The sequence below is a fragment of the Anguilla rostrata genome, chromosome 6 (genome assembly GCF_018555375.3).
Source record: "Anguilla rostrata isolate EN2019 chromosome 6, ASM1855537v3, whole genome shotgun sequence".
Taxonomy (NCBI): Eukaryota; Metazoa; Chordata; class Actinopteri; order Anguilliformes; family Anguillidae; genus Anguilla; species Anguilla rostrata.
The window spans coordinates 27,856,250-27,876,962 of NC_057938.1; the positions used below are offsets into that span (position 1 = coordinate 27,856,250).

The following is a 20,713-nucleotide window of genomic DNA, read 5'->3' on the forward strand; positions in this document are numbered from 1 at the left end:
TTCAGTCCACTGATTTTCTATGGGATTCAGGTCAGGGCTTTGTGATGACCACTCCAATACTTTCACTTAGTTGTCTTTAAGCCATTTTGTTACAACTTTGGAGGTATGCTTAGGATCATTGCCCTGCTGGAAGACCCAGTTGCGATCAAGCTTTAGCTTTCTCCATTATGTCCCCTTGTTCTACTAACGGAACTCAACCTGAAGAATCTCTTGTAGTTCACTTTGTTGATCCCCTTTATGAATGTAAAAGCCTCAATAAAATCACCTGAGTCTCCTTTTACTAAGCTTGAAGAGTTTAAGCATCTTAAGTCTATCCTCATAGCTTTAATGTTTTTATTTCCCACATGCAGAACTTTACATTTGGGTATCTTAAATTTCATTTTCCAGGTTTCCGCCCACTTCTGGATTTTATTTAAATCTTCTTGGATTACGTTAGTAGCTTACAAACTATTAGCTGGGCCTCCCAGTTTTGTATCATCTGCAGATTTGACCAATGTACTTTCAATGTCCCTGTCGAGGTCATTGGTATATATGAGGAAGAGCAGTGGTCCCAGCACCGATCCCTGTGGGACTCCCTGCTCAGACAGTATCCCTCCTACTACCACTCTTTGTGTTCTACCCTGTAGCCAGTTCCGAATCCACTTTGAAATACATCCTCTAGTTCCTACTGTCTTCATTTTACTAACAAGTCTCATGTGGTACCGTATCAAATGCCTTTTGGAAATCTAAGTAGTTAATATCATATACCTTGTTATAATCAAAACACTTGGTAGCTTCTTCAAAGAATACCACAATATTCTTAGTCATGGCTCAAGAAGGTCTCTCGTGGTACATTATCAAATGCTTTTTGGAAATCTAAGTAGATAATATCATACACATACGCCTTGTTATAATTAAAACACTTGGTAGCCTTTTCAAAGAATACTAGAAGGTTTCTCAGACATGACCTTCCTCTACGAAAACCATGCTGGCTATCCCTTAGGATTTTGCTTTTTTAAAGAAATACTTACAACATGTCTCTAATGATAGATTCCAGTATTTTACATATCATGCAAGTTAAACTTACAGGTCTGTAGTTTTCTGGATCAATACGGTCCCCTTTCTTATATATTGGTATTATATTACCTCGCTTCAAGTACTCGGGAATTTCTCCAGTTTCTAAGGACTGTCTAAAAATACCTGCCAGTGATTTAAAAATGCCATCAGGACCTACTGCCTTGTTTGTCTTTAGTTTAAGTAATTCATGCAGTACTATATTTCAATATCTGATAAGACTTTCTGAATACTGAATATGCCTTCCGGTCTATTAGAACCTTATCTCTAGTAAAACTCTCAACAAAATAACTATTTAAGGCATCAGCAATATCTTTATTCTTAGAAAGCAATGTTCCTTCGTCATTCCTGATGCACCTGATATCCTCTTTGACTTTCCTTTCCCTTCTACAGTATTGAAAGAAATGTTTAGGATTAGTTTTTGCTTTTTGGGCAGTTTGCCCACGGTTTCCGCCAGTGTATCGCAAGCCCGGTGGCCCGCCGGGCCTAAGCATCGGGGAATTTTTTTTGGATATGTTTTTCAATATGTTTTCAATATGTTTTATATTGTATTAATATTTTTAAACTACAGTTACAGTGGGGTGCCTCGGTTGGAAAGCTCCCCAGCGACCTCTGTTGGTTAAAATGCGAACACACTATAGGAAAACAGCAGGTTTAAGTGTTCATTTACCCTCATTGTGCGTAGAGTGACGTTCAACACTTCACAAGGTAACGTTACCTAGCAAGCCACCATTTCTTATTTAGTAGGCTAACTAACCTTGTTACAAACTGCGTTATCACTTCATCTCATCGATAAGTACATTCGTTTTATATTAACTTAAGCAGTGTGTAGGTAACGTTAAACTAATAGCATGAATGTAACGCTCGATACATTGTAACATTATATGACTTATTAATCTCCATCAAAATAACAACTTCACTTGTTTATTAATAACATTAGCTTGATGACATTGATGTGCACGACAACATGGTCATTTAGCTAACTTAGCTAGCTAGCCAAACAGTCAGTAACACAGATACATAGATATTTTGTTGTTGTTGAAATGTGCCCAGCATTCCGATTCAGTAGCCAATCAGTAGGCAGTGTTGTGCATATCCTGCTCTTGCAGCTCGTTTCCAGCCCAAACCACTGCAAAGAGAGCAAACTTTTTTTTGTCAGTGACATTTCCTTCTGACATCTATGACGGCAATCACAACCACAACATTTATTTTGCCTTTTTGTATAGCTATTTCCATGGATAAAATCGCATTTATTATTATTATTTATTGGTAAAAACATTTACTTCATATCCAGGGAGATAGCCAACTACTTGCACTTTGCATGACGTGTATCCATTTAGTAATACGATCGCATATCAGGCTAGAAAATAACCTGTTAATCCAGAGAAATTGCTGAGTTGTCTTAGAATCTTTATCGCAACAGAATGTATCAAGGCTGACTCCCCGGATCAAATTTTTGGTGACAGCTGCCATCCAAAATAAACACCTGAGAAAGGCTGCCTGTATGCGTGCCTTCCTCAAGGTGTTACGTCATTGCTTTGCAATGCGCAGCTGTCGTAAAAACACGATTCCAATGTATAGGACAACTTGGAACCGGTTCTCGATTCCCATCCCTATTTAAATGTGCCCAGCATTCCAAGGCTTGTTGTAAGATTCAGTAGCCAATAGGGAAGTTTTTTGTAGAGTGCAGTAACTTTGATATTATTTATTTAAATTTCTTTTGTTGTTGTTGAAAACGCAGCATTCCAAGACTGTACAGTGTTGTCAGATTCTTTGTAAGACTCTGCTATGCTGTAAATAGTTGTTGATTTTTAAAAATGTGTGTTGAATAAATTACTTATTTATAACAACATTCACATTATGTTATCCTATGGAATCTGTGTTATAGCTTTTTAAAATTCTCAATTCCGCGATTCTGTCCGTGGTTCTGTTATCACAGAAACTATAGGGCCCTACCTTAATGCTGCCATCAGTCTGTCGCTGGCCTGCGCCAGGCCCCTGTCAAAAAAGACACTTGACTGCCGGGCCGCTGGCCCCCGTCAAAAGATACTTGCCACCGGGCCTAACAACTTTTTTGGGGGAAACCCTGCTTCCTGTAGTTCTTTTTTTAACCTTAGCATGCATATTACAGTATTCAGCCTTATTACTCTGTGCTGTCATTTTTAAATATCTTATACTCTTATTCAACATACTTTTATTAACCTTTGGAATAAATTTACTTTGTGCCTCAGGCCCTGGCGATGTAGGATTCTCTTAATGGTGGATGTATATTCTTTGGTACCTGATGCCTCCAACTCCTTCACCAGTTCCTTTGTTGTTGTCTTGGGGTTCAGTTGAACCTTTTGGACCAAAGTTCGTTCAGGCCTGAGAGTTCATTTGTGCCTCCTTCCTGAATGATGCAGTGTCTGTGCGGTCCCAAGATTTTTATGTTCGCATAAAATTGTACAGGTGCTCGTGGTACCTTCAGTTGTTTCAAAATTGCTCCTGAGGAGGAACCAGACTTGTGGAAGTCCACAATTTGACAGACAATTTGACACTTTAATTGGAATTTCCCATGGTATCAAGGTTGAAAAGGCAGTGGTTCTAAAGGTAGGCCCTTAAATACAGCGACAGGTGCCAATTAACTCCGAATTAACTCCTTATTATGACAGTTAGCCAATCAGAAGTTTCTAAAAAGTCATTACATCAATTTCTGGAATCATGCATGACTGTTTAAAGAGACAGTCAACTTGGTGTATGTAAACTTTTGACCCACTGGAATTCTGATATTGTGAATTAAAGCTGAAATAACTCTGTCTTTAATCAATTGTTTTAAAATTACCTCTGATGTGAACAAAGTAGAACAAAGCCCTAATTGACTTGCCAAAAGAAATGTATGGTAACCTAAAATGTGCGGAATTGTGAACAACTGAGTTTGAATATCTTTAGCCTTGGTGTATGTAAACTTTTGGCCTCAACTGTACCTGCCTTACAGGGGTTGGCTGTGTTTAACATGTCACTGAAGCTTGAGGATGAATAAATTAAAACAATTTTTAATTTTGACCTTTTTTGGGGAAAAATACATTTGAGTTCTAATTAAATTTGCCGCTACCTCAGGACTGCCATTTAGTTGCCACCAATTTGATCGACATAAACATTGACTGACCAATTGGCTGGTCACCAATCTACACCCTGAGCTGACCAGAGGAGGATGGGTTTCCCCTTTGAGCCTGGTTCCTTTCCGAGGTTTCTTCCCATCTGCCACAGGGAGTTTTTTCTTGCCACTGCTGTAGGCTTGTTCCTTTGGAGGTTTAGGCCAGGGTTGTCTCTGAAGTGTATTGTGACAATTGTTGTGAAATTCGCTATATAAATAAAATTTGATTTATTTCATTGATTGAATTAATAAACATGTGCCAGATAGACTGCTCATGATTAATTGTAGAACAGTAAAAGGATCCCTTGGTGAAAATCCCCTGGAGCCTTACCATGCCAAATTAATTAATAGGTAAGTGCATGAATGCACAAATACCGCAGCAAGACTGAACAGAACATTGTAGGTAACAAAGGTCATGTGGAGGATGGTGACAATAAAACTACTACTACATGCATCGACACTGGTGATATTGAACACAGTAATAAAGCTGGCAGTAAGCCCTGCCCATCGTCATGTGTGTTCGTTGATAAGAGGCCCACCTGACCACATTTCCATGTTAATTTTCAGGTACTCAGGTGAAGAATGCTCTGGCTACAACAAACCTGACTCAGACACAGCTGGCTACTATATGGTAAGTCTTTCACACCGCTGAGATCAATTTGTAGCCTGTGTGCCCTGGTGCATAGTTGGAGGACAAAGCAGTAGTAACCCGTGGAATCCTGCTTGCTTAATCTCACCCCACCTTTGGCAGGTCAAAGATGATGTTTTAAAAAAACAGACCCTGGAATCCAATCAGAGGTGGAGTGTTGACCTCTGATCAGTTTTATTTATCTTATTTTGGCTGAGGTTAGGGTAGGACAGGGAAACCTTGTCTAGATGGGCAGCAGTGTAATATAATGGGTAAGGAGGTGGTCTTGTAACCTGAAGGTCACAGGTTCGATTCCCGGTTAGAACACTGCTATTGTACTCTTGAGCAAGGTGCTTCTGTATATATCCAACAGTATAAACGGATGCAATGTAAATGCTATGTAAAAAAAAAATAAAAGTCGCTCTGGATAAGATGCCTACAAATGTAATATATTTCATAGGTTTTATTTATTTATTTATTTTGTTAATCCTGGATGGCCCATTCAGCAACATTTGTTGCCTTTTTCCAGGGCATCTTGGGATACATGTGAAACAATCAGAACAACTTATTACATATTTTTACATTTTTATGTCAATCATTTGTTAATCTCTTTCAGCTATTTTAGCTCTGCTGTATTGCTTTGTATTGGCTATTTTCAATGTGTTATTTATCACCTTGCATGCCCTGTATTTATGCTTGATCCATTATTCCTGTCATGTAAAAATATTTTTTATCTGTTGTGAAGCACTTTGAGCTGCTGTTTCAATTAATGCTGCTATATAAATTAATTATTTATTAAGTTTATTATCATCAAAATATATTTCTACAATTGTATACAAAATGTCTATAGGTGTTTTACAGAGAATCTACACTCTGTGTAAAACACCTAAAATATAGTTACATATCCTGTAGTATGTAAAAGAGAAATATTTTTTTTCTGATGAAAACACCTGTTTCCAAAGGTGTTGTGATTTACATGTTTTGACTAATAATGTGAGGAAACAAGCTCTTAGTGTAAGCTGTGACTCACAGGTGTCCTTTGATAGGAAGCTAATGGAAAAAAGGCTGCTATTCATCTGAATTGTATAGGACTATACTGAGAACAGTCTACAGGCTGCACCAGTTCTTGGCGATAAAGTTTCATTTTATAGCTGCCCTTTTCACACTCCTCGAACATTTTTGTCTTATGTCCTTCCCATGGTTAACAAGAGAAAAAGATCACAAGTCAAGGCCTATAAAATGGTTTCCTTCAGTTCCAGTGAACCGAACTTCTGAAGCAGATTCATTATGGGCTAAGAAACAGGTGCCACCTTGGAACTCTATTCATGTACTAAAATTCCTTGAGCTCTGGACACAGAGGCCTGGAGTAGAATGGGCTGTCTGCTGACAGCCTGCTGTCCTTGCTCTCCCACAGGAACCTGGCAGATGTGGACAAAGACGGGCAGCTGAAGGCGGATGAGTTCATCCTGGCCATGCACCTGGTGGACATGGCCAAAACCGGCCAGCCACTGCCCCTGACGTTACCTGCCGACCTGGTCCCCCCCTCTCTCAGGTAGATGGGCATTGGTAATGCTGGCTGGGGAAATGAACAGACTCATTTCAAACTTTTTTTTTCTCAACACCAGCGTCAAGTGCAGGTTGGTCCATTCAGCAACACTTGTTGCCTTTTTCCAGGGCGTCTTGGGATACGTATGAAACAATTATAACAACTTATTTTGTATGTTTCTACAGTCATATTTATGCAAAATATACTTCTACAATCATATACAAAATGTAGCTCTACAGTCATATGCAAACAATCATTTGAAAACATGACTCCACTCTGTAAATAACATCTGAATATACACAATATGGCCAAATGTATGTGGACACCCATACTAATTAGTGGGTTTGGCTACTTCAGCCACACCCATTGCTAACAGGTGCATAAAATCAAGCATGCAGCCATGCAGTCTTCGTAGACAAACATAGAATGGGTCGTATTGAAGAGCTCAGTGGCTTTCAACATAGCACTGTCATAGGATGCCACCTTTGCAACAAGTCAGTTTGTCAAATTTCTGCTCTGCTAGATCTGCCTAGGTCAACTGTAACCCTGCGTTCACACAGCGAGCAGCTCGGTTGATGAGTAGTTCAAGTATACTAGGCTGAGGGAGGGGCCGGAGCTTCCCGTTGTATCCTTAGTGGTCTCGTGCAGCTACGTATTATTGAAGAGAAATAACGGCGTCATTACGCATATTTGCTGTATAGCCACATAACATCTCCTTTAGTTTTTATAGTTATGTCAGGACACGGACAAATATTTGTTACTGCTATCTCACTAGCCTTGTGTCTATATTTCTCTCACTAGTTAGCCACCTAATTAACAACCTCTCTATCCCTCTCACTAGCTTGCTCGCTAGCAATCTCTCCATATTTCTCTCTCACTAGTTAGCTACCTTGCCAGCAATCTCTCTATCTCTCTCTAGCTAGCTAGCTAGCTACCAAGTTGAAACTGTTGTCCAAGCATAATTTTTAGACGCTTGTCCCTGTACTCTTTTTCAAAAACATTGTATGACACCAGGTGTGATTGTACCACAATGATAAGTTGTTCCTCCATTTTTCCTCACTGAGCGGAACAATAATTCACCAAATGGTATCATATCGGTTGGAGAAATAGGAAGCCTGAAACTCTGATTGGCTGTTGACGGGAAATGCCCGGGGGCTAGGCCCCTTACTTTCAGTGAAGGGAAATCTTAATGCTACAGCATACAATGGCATTCTAGTGAATTATGTGCTTACAACTTGGCCACAGTTTGGGGAAGGCCCTTTCCTGTTTCAGCATGACAATGCCCCCATGCACAAAGCAAGGTCCATAAAGAAATGGTTTGCTGAGTTTGATGTGAAAGAACTTGACTGGCCTGTACAGATCCCTGACCTCATCCCCATCAAACACCTTTGAGATGAATTGGAACATCAAATGCGAGCCAGGCCTTATCACACAACATCAGTGCCCAACCTCACTAATGCTCTTGTGACTGAATGGAATTTCCCCAGCCATGCTCCAAAATCTAGTGGAAAGCCTTCCCAGAGAAGTGGAGGCTGTTATAGCAGCAAAGGGGGGAGCAACTCCATATTAATGCCCATGGTTTTGGAATGAGATGTTCAACAAGCACATATGGGTGTAATATTTGGGTGTCCACATACGTTTGGCCAGGTTGGGTACCTTGTACAGTATATGATTTTTTTTCATAACCAACTACCTAGAAAAGCCTGGGCTTAGTTAATGTGCTCTCCTAAGTGAATGAGAATTATTACTGGAGGGGAAGAGCTCAGGGACTGAATGAGCCCTGAGAGATTAACTGAGAGCTGCAGTTCCAGACGTGCTTTTACCAGAAGTGGCCTCTGGCAGTATACTTACGACAGATGTCATACAATTTCCCTTAAGCATAGGGAGACTGATTAATTAATATGTCTACATTTGCATGTAAAATGTGTTTGCTTTGGTTGTTTTCCAGAGGTGGGAAATCTGGTGATTCAGTGAATGGGACAGTGCAACCCCTCTTTGTTGGAATCCCAGAGGAACTGGAGGCAGAGCCCCCACAGAAGACCAAGCCTAATGGTACACATGCACACGCACACACACACATTGAAAAGGTTGCTATAATAATTTCAGTTGTAGCCTGTCATGGATTAAGATCTTTAAGAAAATACAGTCTTTCATGGCTGTTCAGTGAAATGGTCTTGGGAAATTTTTTCTAGAGTGAGAATTCCAGGGTTTATTTTTCTAGAGTGAGAATTTCTTGTGCATGAACCACAATGTGGTGCAGCATCCAAAATTAGTTTAAATGTATCAGCCACATGGCAGTGCCGTCTGCTCAACTGAAACGTAAAATTAACTGATATTTTGATCTTGCTTGTTTAGAATCAAAGTTATACTGCTGTTTTGCAAACTTGTAAATATAGGCACTGCTGTCACTGGAACATTTCAACAAAAATGTTAAATGATGCACCACCACTGATGCACCACTCCACTTACATTGTGTTGTGATGTGAGTAATCACTTAGATAAGCTACTCTTTAGTAAACTTGTCCAAAAAGATACACAAATTGCAAACTAAAATTAGCTCATTTGTAATACTGAAAATAAAAGTAAATTGATAAATACAAGGCATTAATGTACGTACTGTCACCTTAATGCAATTAATTGCTTCATTATTACATGTGAAGTGTTTTAACAACTTTTGAATAGGGACAATTCTATCCCAGTTTTTCATCAGTGTTATTCATACATCCACTCGTACAGTGGGTTGTGCTGTTGTTGTGAAATTGAGTATTTGGTCACAGATTTCGCTGTTGCGCTCAAGCTGCTCTTTTTTCCATTTTCAATTCTCTTCATCTTTTTGTTTTCTGTCCTATGTCCCCCCTTTTCTTGATTTTCTTTCTCAATCTCCTCTTTCGCCTTCCCATGTTCATAGTATTTATTAATTCTTTGTTTAGTAACCAGACTGTTTATTGATGTAAAAGTGAAAAATCCTTATGAAAGCCTTTGGGAGTTCATTGAAAGCTGCTGATGCTAGGCTTTCTGTATGTGGGTTTGTGTGTGTGTCTATGTGTGTGCGTGTGTGTGTATGTGGTCGTCTCAGTGTCGTTTGAGGACAAGCTGAAGGAGAACTTCCAGCGGGGGAATGCCGAGCTGGAGAAGCGTCGGCAGGTCCTCCTGGAGCAGCAGCGCAGGGAGGAGGAGCGGCGAGCGCAGAAAGCTCGGGAGGAGCAGGAGCGGAGAGACAGAGAGGCGCGTGAACAGGAGATGAGGAGGAAACAAGAGGAGGAGCGGAGGCTGGAGCGTCAGCGAGAGATTGAGAGGCAGAAAGAGGAGGAACGACTGAAGGAGCTTGAGAGAAAAGAGGCAAGCTTCAGGTTTTTACTTATTTTAGTACTTCTGTAATTGCTACAGATGTACACTAGCATATATGGTACTGTATATAAAACAACTTTTAAACAATGATTATTATTTTAAAGTAGATGTTTAAAGCACCATCTGTGTCTGTTCAGTTAAAGACATCCTTTCATCAAGTGCCCTGAACAGCTAAACTTTTCTGTGTACACAAGAATAATTTGTGTAATTTAATAATTTGGTGATTGGAAATGACAGACACCTTATACTGTCATCCCGTGTTTCTCTGCTGACTCACTGGTCCTGCTGTACTGTCATATCAAAAGATTTTTGACTGCTTAATCTCACTAATGGTTATTTATTTAAAAATAGAGTTTACATTAAATTGAAAAATAAATGGATAGATGTAGTAGGTGAGGGTATATAGAGTTTACATTCAATTGATAAGTAAATGGGTAGAGGGAGTGGGAGAGGGTATATAGAGTTTACATTTGATCGATAAGTAAATGGGTAGAGGTAGGTCAGTGTCTATATGGAATATACTGCCTGCTCTTTAGTCCTGTAATTATTGGAGTACTGGAACCACCTGGTCCTAATCACATTCAGATATGCAATTAAAGCTAGTAGTCATCAGGAAAGAAAACATGTTTAAAACATGTAAATGTTGGTGTTTCCAAAAAACTTGTTTAAATTAAAATTTCATATGTGTTGACTTCCCACCATGTAGACCACACATTTAAAGGTCCCAGCGTCATACCTTCATATTGATCCCATACTTGTGTAATGATCATGGGTCATGAAACCCTTTTACCCCTCCAGGCAGCCAAGCAGGAGCTGGAGAGGCAGAGGAAGCTGGAGTGGGAGCGAAGAAAAAGGCAGGAGCTGCTGAAGCAGAAGAGCCAGGAGCAGGAGGAGATCACCCGGCTAAAGGCCAAAAAGAAGAGCCTGGAGCTGGAGCTGGAGGCTGTGGTGAGGAGCGGCTGGACCTGCCTCAGTGCTGCATACTCCACACTAAAAAGGGCTCCTCCTTGGTGGCTCATCCTGTTAAAGCACTTTTCGAATCCAGGACCAGACCAGCATCGACCGTGGTTGGCAGCCCCACAGGGCGAGACGCAGTTGGTTTTAGCGCACTGTGGCAAGGGAGGGTTTGCCGAGGTGACCATATCTCATCATGCACCAGTTAAAAAAAATTTTTTTAAGTGTCATATGACCATAAGAGTTGATAATTGTGGAAAAGCAGAACACTTCATATAAGAACACCACAGACTTGACCTGTTTCATGAAGGTGCTGTCACACACTGCTTTTCAAAATAGTACTGCACTCTCTGTAGTCTCCTCTGTAGTCATAGTGGATAAATTAGTTCACATTTATCAATGAATAATTATGAATGCCTGTATTACTTAATATTAAATTGTAGAACGCAAAAATTGAGGGTGAGTGTCAAGGAAAATAAGAGTGGAGGCATGGATGAGATTCAAAATCAACCGAGGTTGGTGATATACAGTATCTGACCAACATCCTCAGGAGGAACAATTGTCCATGAACAATCTTACCATCAACCTCTCTAAAACCAAAACAACAAGGAAATGAGTTTACTGTAGTCTTAGTGGAATAATTACAAATTTGTAAAATAATAAAATGATGTCTTTCAGCCACCATCCCCACAACTGCATTGTGACTAACAATTCCCTGGGTCTTCTGAAGGAAATATTCACCACACTTGTACAATCCATATTTGGTTATTGTGGTAGTTGTCTACTGCAGTTAAAAAAAAAATCTCAGACATTGTGACAGTGACTTTGCAATGGACTATGGGAGCTAGAGGCAGCAGTGCAGGCATTTTCAAAATAAAGTTTAAAAGATGATAACATCACATTGATATACTCATACCTACCCTGTGCCTGGATCCCCAGGGTGACAAGCACAAGCAGATCTCAGACCGGCTCCGAGATGCCCAGAGCAAGAGGAAGGTCCAGAAGAGCGAACTGGATCTGGTCAATCAGAACCGGGATATTCGCATCCTAGAGATCAACAGCCTACAGAAGCAATTTGAGGTCTGTTCCTACCTCCTGAAGAGCAGCAGCAGACTTAACAGCAGCATCATCAATAATTAAATTACAGGCTGTGTCAAAAGCCGCGTTTCCACCAAAAGTACCCGGAACTTTTAGTCCCAGGAACTACTTTTCAAGGAACTAAAAGGTTCCTTCAGCCCATTGTTGTCTGCGTTTCCACCGCGGTCTAAAGTCCCGCGAAGATTAGGCAAATTAGCCCACTGACGTATGAAAAAGCGACGTTGTCGTCGGTCCATCTGTCCTATGATTTCTTCTGTAACCCCATACTACCACCGAAGTAGCCTACATTATTTTCTAATAACCGGGACAGCCCGGAGGGGTTTATTCCACTTATATACAACGGGTTACCAACAATGACTATATATGGTTACTTTTGTATTTATTGATTTTTATCGATTTAATCACCTGGAATTGAAATATTCTTCCGCAGCCGTTTGGGCATATTTTACCGTTGTCAAGCAAAACTGTCGTTGGTAGTTGAACTTGGACCGTTGTTATGCAACAAATAGGATATAACAGGCCAATAGTCAGATTGTAACTGTTTTATATATCCTCTCAAACACATTCATTATGTTTTTATGCGAACATTCACTTTCATGTCTTGACATCCGAGGCGACAGAATGCATTCACATTTCCAATATAACTGGCAACAACAGCAGAAAACATGCACACGTTGTAAACAATTTGCTGTTTGATTACTTTCTCATTGTCAATTCCATATAGGCTAATCGCAAAATGACAAGAATAGAACGAAAACTCGGACTTGCGTGAAAATTTAAATTAGCAGTTTGCTTTCCTTCGAAGTTACTGCTAGCCGAGCAGCGAAGTGTGCCCTCCAGATGCGAACCATGCACCATAAATTAGTCCATAGTCTTCCTGGTCTTTTTGTGGAATTGAAGAATGGCAGAGTAAAATTACGGCAGTCTGAAAAAGCTAAAGGGACGATTACTAGAATTAACCTGTTATTTTACCCTGACAAAAAGTGTGGAAGGTGATTTCCAGTTTGCTTTTACTGTATCACCAATGTGAATTACGGAGAACTACCGCATACCTCACATAACTGTATCAAATGTTTTGAGTCAATTACAACGGGCTAACAAAGAAAATCCGGAAGAAAATATTCAGCAACCGAATTAATCCGTTTGAATGTTTTGGTACATAATATGCTGTCCCAGCACGAATGCTTAGCATTTTGTAAAACAAATACTAAAGCAAGAAAAGAACAGAAGAGCATACGTTATAATTCCGTAAGACGTTGGCAGGCTATAACCAAAACTAGGCTACTGCGCCGCATAACATACAAGTTTGATTTGAAGTTATTATGAAAATAAATTGGTTTGCGGCTGCAGATTTTTAAACATGGCGGTTGAAATAAAACACTGCAAGTAGTCGACCAATCAGAAATTTTCAGCGCTTGCGCCCCACCCCAAAGGTTCCGGTACTTTAGGAAAGTACTTCCCGCCGAGCAGGAACTTTTTTGGGGGTAAAATAAAGCACTAAATTTAGACCCTAGTTCCTGCGGTCGAAACGCACTGAGTTCCTCAAAAGGTTCCTAGTTCCGGGGTAAAGTTCCTGCGGTGGAAACGCGGCTAAAGCTTTGATACTGTCTGGCCCATAGTCTACATTGTGCATTGTGTGCTTTAGTTCTGACTTGGCTGGGGTGCCATCAAATTGTGTATTCCTAAATTTAAAAAATAAGCAAAACTTTTTCACTGGGACCTATATAGCCTGTGCCTATAGCCTGTTTTACAGAACATTTAAGCACTCCTGTCAAAAGAGAACATTTTATATAATTTCATTAATCAGTTAGTTAAGTATTTGAATTGAAAACTGTTGCCAGACAGCTGTCAGAGAGCTAAGGTTGTTTTTAAGCATTTTATGTGGGAAGTTTTAACTTGCCCAGTCTCTCCTGTTGCATCAAGTTTTTTATTTGAGTTTAATTTAAGGCTGATGGTTGTTGCTGCTGCCTGTGTAAAATGGCTTGTTGTTTTTACTGTCCAGGATAGTCAGAAGAAGCTATCTCAGCTGGTCCCTGAGCAACAGATGCTCAGTGACAGGCTGCGTAATCTGAGTCTGAACAACCTACCCTGTGAGTGCCAATCCTTGTGCCTCATGTTTGTTTGACATCTATCTTTTTGTGTATTGAAAGCTCTCATCCTACAGGTCAAGCCAAAAGTTTACATGGTAAATGGTAAATGGACTGCATTTATATAGCGCTTTTATCCAAAGCGCTTTACAGTTGATGCCTCTCATTCGCCAGAGCAGTTAGAGGTTAGGGGTTAGGTGTCTTGCTCAAGGACATTTCGACACGCCCAGGGCGGGGTTTGAACCGGCAACCCTCCGACTGCCAGACAATCGGTCTTACTTCCTGAGCTATGTCGCCCCATACATACACATAGGCTAAAGACACTCAAACTCAATTTTTCAGAACTCTACATAATTCATGTTACCATACATTAACTGTGTTAAGTCAATTAGGGTATCTACTTTATTTCCATTTCAAAATAACAACTAAGAGACACATTTATATCAGCGTCAATGCCCTATATCAGATTTTCAGTGGGTCAGAAGTTTACATGCACTTTGTTAGTATTTGGTGCCACTGCCTTTTAATTGCTTAACGTGAATCAAACGCTTGGGGTAGTCTTCCACAAGCTTTGACCTACTGGAATTCTGATAAAGTGAATTAAAGCTGATATAAATGTGTCTCTTAGTTGTTATTTTGAAATGGAAATAAAGTAGATACCCTAATTGACTTAACACAGGAAGACTATGGTGACATGAAATGTGTGGAGTTGTGAAAAATTGAGTTTGAATGTCTTTAGTCTAGGCGAATGTAAACTTTTGGCCTCAACTATATGTATTTCAGTTAACTTTGTAATCATATCTGCAATTATTTTTGCTTTACCTGATAATTTCATCTCTTGGAAATATCAGGTTTTTTGTTGCACTGATGATGTAGAGGTATGGCACCATAGTGAGTCAAATGCAGTTAAAACTCTGCCCTGGTCATTGTTGCTGGTGGACTCTCCTCTGAATGCCTCTAGGCCCAGTGGACACAGACATGGACATGCACATACACAATACAAACACATGCGCACACGCACGCACACACACACACACACACACACACACACCCCACCTGAATAATTACCATATGTAGTTCAGCATTGCTGCTCTCTGATTTATTTGTCACTGCTTTGTAGTAGGGTTCTGGTAAATAAGGAGAATCATGAAGGGGATGGACATAAGCCTTACAGTGCTCCAAAGAAGTGACAGACACTAGCTTGCTTGTGGATAGCACCAGTGTGTCATCATCTTAGTTTGGGCTGAATGGGGTGACCCTCTGTTCTCTTTCTGTAGCCACGACATGTAATTCTGTGAAGATGAACGCCTCAGAGAAGGAGTTGACCTGCAGGAAACTAAAGGAGCAGCTGGACGCTCTTGAGAAGGAGACGTCGGCTAAGCTCTCTGAGATGGATCAGTACAACAAGGACATCAAGGTGAGGTCTCACAGACCAGGGGGACTTTCAACTAAAGGAGTAACTGAAACAGCACCTTTAAAAAAGCACTTGCCATGGGTTTGTAACTATCAAAAAAATGCAAAAGTCATTGTAAAAAGACTTGGGCACCATTTAACAAAATGAAAACATCCCCAAAAACTGATGAACAACTACATAAAATGTCAGAACTATAGAAGGATTTGTTCACACAATGCTAAAATGTGCAAGATTGTTGACTACAGTAAATATTTCAGGTTGACTGCTGTCAGTCAATTAAGGGGGCATAGGGAGAAATTTTTTTGAACTTTTGCACTGATATTAAGAAGTGTAGACCTCATATGACAGCCCGAGTTACAGACCAATGGGCCAGCCGGAAGTAGTATGACCAGTTATACTTTGTCAAACCTCATTATTGTCAGGCTGCTGGGTGGGTCATTCAGTTATAGCACCACACTGTGGTGCATGGATGAGCAACACAGTCTTGGATTGAATCTGAATCTTAATTAAAGCCGCAAGCGGCGTTGGGAAAGGTCCAAGCATTGACACAAGTGCGCCCCCTATGGAGCGATTTTTAAATGGTTTTGTCCTCATGATCATATACCTTCACCCAACATATCTACTGCATTGCCATGGATGTCTCCTAGCTGCTAGGCGTAAAGGCCTTTACTATGTCGTAACACTAAAGGCTGTTTTATACTTCTGCATAGTACACGTAAAAATGGGTCTGTGTAGGGGTTGTGCGCAATGTGCGGCATGTGCGACAGTTGCAGACCACGGCCGCGTTGAAGACGCATACCTCTCAAGAAATTAATAGCGCGTAGTTAGTAACCAGTGCCCGCATACGCCGTGAAGAAGATGATTGGTTGACTGCTGACATGAGGTCACTGGCATACGGCTCTGACTAACAGGTTATAACAGTTGATTCATAAAACCGATAGGCAACGTTAAACATGCGACTAAAAGTGCTTTTGTCAGGTGAATGTCTTCGTTGCAACAAGTTACATTTAGCTGAGCATTTTTGTGGTCACTGGTGCAGTATATTGAAGGTGTTGTATTTTGAACTATAACGGTCAGTAACAAAATCTAATTACGTGGCCTGCGCAACCTGTGGAATATGCCGCACAAATGTTTTGGCCCTTCACGAGTGCCGCACACAACGGAAACTATGCAGACTAAGCAGAAGTATAAAACAGCATTTAGATGGTCTGGCGTGTATGTAGAGCTGCAGCGCTTCCGCGCCGCAACTAAAATAGGTGTCAGACACGTATTCCAATCCATGGCTCAGCTTAGCAGAGAATGCACATTTCAGAGCACCTCAAAGACAGATAGAATGATAACACATAAATGCACATTTCAAATAATAAATACGACATTGAGAAAAAACGGAAATAAAAGACGTAATATCAACTCGCGATCTGCGTGCTGGCCGCAGAGCAGGCTACCGTTTTATTTATTTAGACATTGGCAGATAAGAAAATTTTTGGTTACGCTGGCCTATAAAACGCTATTCCAAAAGAAAAATCAGACATGTTATACATTGTTAGAAAGCTTATACTCTCACCTACGGAATAAATGAGTTGTCAATCAAGCCAAATTGTACTAAAAAGGGCGACAATGCCGTAAACAACAGGTGTGGTATTACGCACAGCTATTTTTGAAGGTAGCCTACTCAGGCATCACAAATGCGCGTATATTTCACAAACGGATTGTCCAAGACAATATATGACCACTCAGTCTCAAAAGGGACATATCTACGCGTAAAACCAATGGTAAGATTGTATATTTATTCAATGTTTAGTCCCAGATATTGACTGTAGAATGGTATAATTTTTAAATACTTCGTCTCGTTTATTTCGTTATTCAGTGAGCAGCGTTTTCAATGCTGTATTGGAATATTTTAGGGCTAATGTTGGGTTTATCTTGTTGCTACGGAATATTACATTACATTACATTACAGACGCTCTTATCTAGAGCGACGTACAACAAAGTGTATAACCATAACCAGGAACAATTGTGTCGAAAACCCTAGAGAGAAGTACCGTTCCAAGTGCAGGGAACAACCGCTAGTTCAACTTAGACCCTGTAGGTTAAACTGATTAACACTAACACAAACAAGAACAGCAACAACGCAGTCTATGCAAAAATACAAGCAATTATTAAGACGAGTGCATTAAGTCACCTACGAAACAGCTACCTAGTTACAACCCTAAGCTTACAGTCAATTTAGAGATTAAATTGAGAATACGATTTCTCTCATCATAATGACGGATTCAAAGACTAAACGAACGCACTGTCTTCAAATGGATCCATGTCAAAGAAAAGTAATGATTCATCCTCTCAAAAAGCTTTTACTAACAAACTTTTAGTAGCAAAAAACAAAATATCAACTCGCCATCCCTGCTACCTGCGTACTGCGCTCAGAGTACCGTATTATTTACTACAGCATAAATTGTGTCTTTTGTTTATATTCAATATTAGTAATTGCAGCGAGAAACTGCAGCTGTAGACACAAGATAGTTTATGTTATGGTAGCAACGGAACGAAGCGGACTATATATGTATTACCGTCATTGTTTCATTATACCAGCGTGTTTTCGCGCATTTGCACAGAAACTCAAAACCTATCAATAAAATGGTTTAGCTATTTCTCAGCATAATGACAGATTCAAAGACTAAACAAACTCACCCGATACTGTCTTAAAATGGATCCAGGCTCAAGAAAAGTAATTATTCATCCTCTCAAAAAGCTTTTACTAACAAACTTTTGGTAGCCTAGCATGCACTCTGGGTGGCACTGTCTTCCATTGCTTCCCCGACGTTCAGACCCTCCCCTCACTGATAAAAACTAGACCCTACGGTGTCGGATTACTTGCGTCGCCATGGATGTCGCTTGCCGTAAAGAAGTTTACTAGATGTCGTAACACTTAGATTTGGAGCTACAGCTCTTCCGCACCCCAACTAATAAAAAAGTCCAAATGGTGGGCAAACAATATGGCGGACATAGATGCTCCCAAAAGCAAAAAATTGTAGAGCACATTCAGATGCATCGGTCGATGAAGTTTTGTGTTGATCTGACTTACGGTGTGGGAGTTATGGCCTTTTAAACATGACCCTATGTTATAGCGCCACCATCTGGCCGACATAGGTGAATTGTAGTGCCTGAGTAGTGGGGGGCCATAGGAACCCACCTACCAAATTTGGTTGGTCTACAACTTATGGTTGCTGAGCCTCAGACACTTTTAGCGGAAAAAAATAAGAATAATAATAATCCTAACAGATACAATAGGGTTCCACCAGCTTCGCTGCTTGGACCCCTAATAATAACTAGACAATTCCTGCAGAAATTGTGATGTGTGGTTGCCGCCAACGCAAAGTCGACTTTTTGCTGAACAGAGCGAACAGTTTCTGTAGTATAAGCAGAGACAGAGTATTGTGTACATGCTATAACATCACGGCAACGAGTTTATTTGCGACACATATATTCAGAGCTAAATTATCCTTTCATCAAAACTTGAGATCTCAGTGTTTTACTCGCGGTATGCGGTGACGAGTGACGGCGAATCACAAAGCTAGCTGGCATGTTCAGAGGGTCTTGGAAAAACCCTACGTCTACACTGCGTGATCGCACCATTTAAAAAAAAAGCAAGACAGGGCTAGGGAGATTAATTTGATTGACGTATGATTTTGCGCGAATTTCAGCTCATTTTAACCAGACAACTAAAAACATTTAATTGGGCTGTAATTCAGAGTCTAATCTGTTATGTCCTATTACGTGTTAGCCGAGACGAATTTCCAAGAACGAAAATGAGGCGAGAAATATGTGTTAAAATAGTTGCATTTTAAATACAGCTTCTGTGAATAAGTATCGGCTGGTAGCCAGTACTACTAGTTTCTGTTGCAGCAAGGGGTGCATCAACAACATGCAAGTGGAGTTGTGTACTTTAGCAAACGCGTTGGGGTGAGAAAGCATTGCTTTCCCTGCTACAATAGAATGAATACGTAATGCAGCTCTAATGAGACTAAAGTTTCCAATACGCTGGGATATTACACGGTGTTACAAAAGTAAAATTTGACATATTATACATAGTTAGAAAGATTATTATGTCACCTATTGGATCGATCAAGTGTAGATCAAGCCAGTTTGTTTTTCTGGAGTAAGACCGGACCAGAAGCTGCTGCACACGTGTTGTTGACGGCGTTGTTGCACTTTTTAGTACAGTCTGGCTTGATTGAGAATTAATTTATTCAATAGGTGACAGTATAAGCTTTCTAACCATGTATAACACGTCTATTTTTGGTTTTGGAATATCGGTTTTATGTCAATCGGAAGTTTTCTCATCATTGCATTAAATGCATTTGCTCTTTGTTAGCACTAGCATTCAAAGACGCTGCACCTGACGAAACGTCGTCAACGAATTTGCGTAATATCTTGTGAAATACTATTATTATTGAGGACTTCTGGGTATGCCTAAGCCATATGTTTGTTGATATACCTAGCTGATAGCGTTTTCATTTGTATTTAGAATACCGTTTTATCGCGTTCACTTCCGCATTCAGCTATATCCTTTCTGGTGGCTAGTGAGAACGTAGAGCGGACTGCATCACGTGTGCTAAGCCGACCAATGCTGTAACTTCACCGCTCACATATGTATGACGTCACGTTCCCCATTCATCTCTATGGGAAAAAATTGGCCATAAAAAGTCATATTTCTCAAAAACCGTTCCACACGCTTTTCACAAAGTAATAGCACGCAATTCCCAAAGAAGCCGGTCAATTTGACATATGGCACGTGTATGTGGTGTGAAAACTCTGGGAGGAGTAGCGGTCCAAAAAATGGGTGGAAAGAAAGAATAATAATATGTGTTGCCTAAGGCAACCACACTAATAATAATAATCCTAACAAATACAATAGGGTTCCACCAGCTTCGCTGCTTGGACCCCTAATTATAGGGCGATACGTAATTGGTGTAATTGCATTGCCGGGGTTCAGTCAGTTAGGAGTTCGCGTTTCATCGCTCTCTATCGACCCCTACTGCTTGATCGAGCACTCGATGACATGCCAAAAGCTGCATATGACATGTCTTCCACTAGTGCAACCCTATGTGAGCTTGGCTGTGGGCCGTGGTGTGAAAAGAAGCAGGCTGGTGACACCACACGGTCTGGGTGAGAATGGATGTCTTCACTCAGTCAAATTGGCAGTGGAGAATGTACAAGCGCATTGGGTGTCAATTTTTAAAAAATTAATTAATTTTTTTTTGGCTCTTATGCAAACATACATGCATTAAACTAAAAAGGAGTCACACTAACCATTAAGTAAAAAAAACTCAAACTACTATTAAAATTAGACAATTGCCATATCTTTGCACTATTGCTAAATAATATGTGGGAAAGTTGACAGTGTTTGATATAAATAAAAGAACAAAATAAAACTATTCACATAGAGGCCACT

The 20,713-nt window shown here is 40.3% G+C and overlaps 1 protein-coding gene across 1 annotated transcript in view; it reads left to right on the top strand.

The window, feature by feature from the left end:
- itsn2b (intersectin 2b) overlaps positions 1-20,713 on the top strand; it is a 112,767-nt gene that overhangs the window by 51,823 nt on the left and 40,231 nt on the right. Inside the window, exons 9-16 of the mRNA XM_064341028.1 lie at positions 4,754-4,817; positions 6,229-6,366; positions 8,309-8,412; positions 9,437-9,699; positions 10,507-10,656; positions 11,602-11,742; positions 13,763-13,850; positions 15,125-15,264. Coding sequence (XP_064197098.1) covers positions 4,754-4,817; positions 6,229-6,366; positions 8,309-8,412; positions 9,437-9,699; positions 10,507-10,656; positions 11,602-11,742; positions 13,763-13,850; positions 15,125-15,264 — 1,088 coding nt within the window. The remainder of the gene's footprint in view (positions 1-4,753; positions 4,818-6,228; positions 6,367-8,308; positions 8,413-9,436; positions 9,700-10,506; positions 10,657-11,601; positions 11,743-13,762; positions 13,851-15,124; positions 15,265-20,713) is intronic.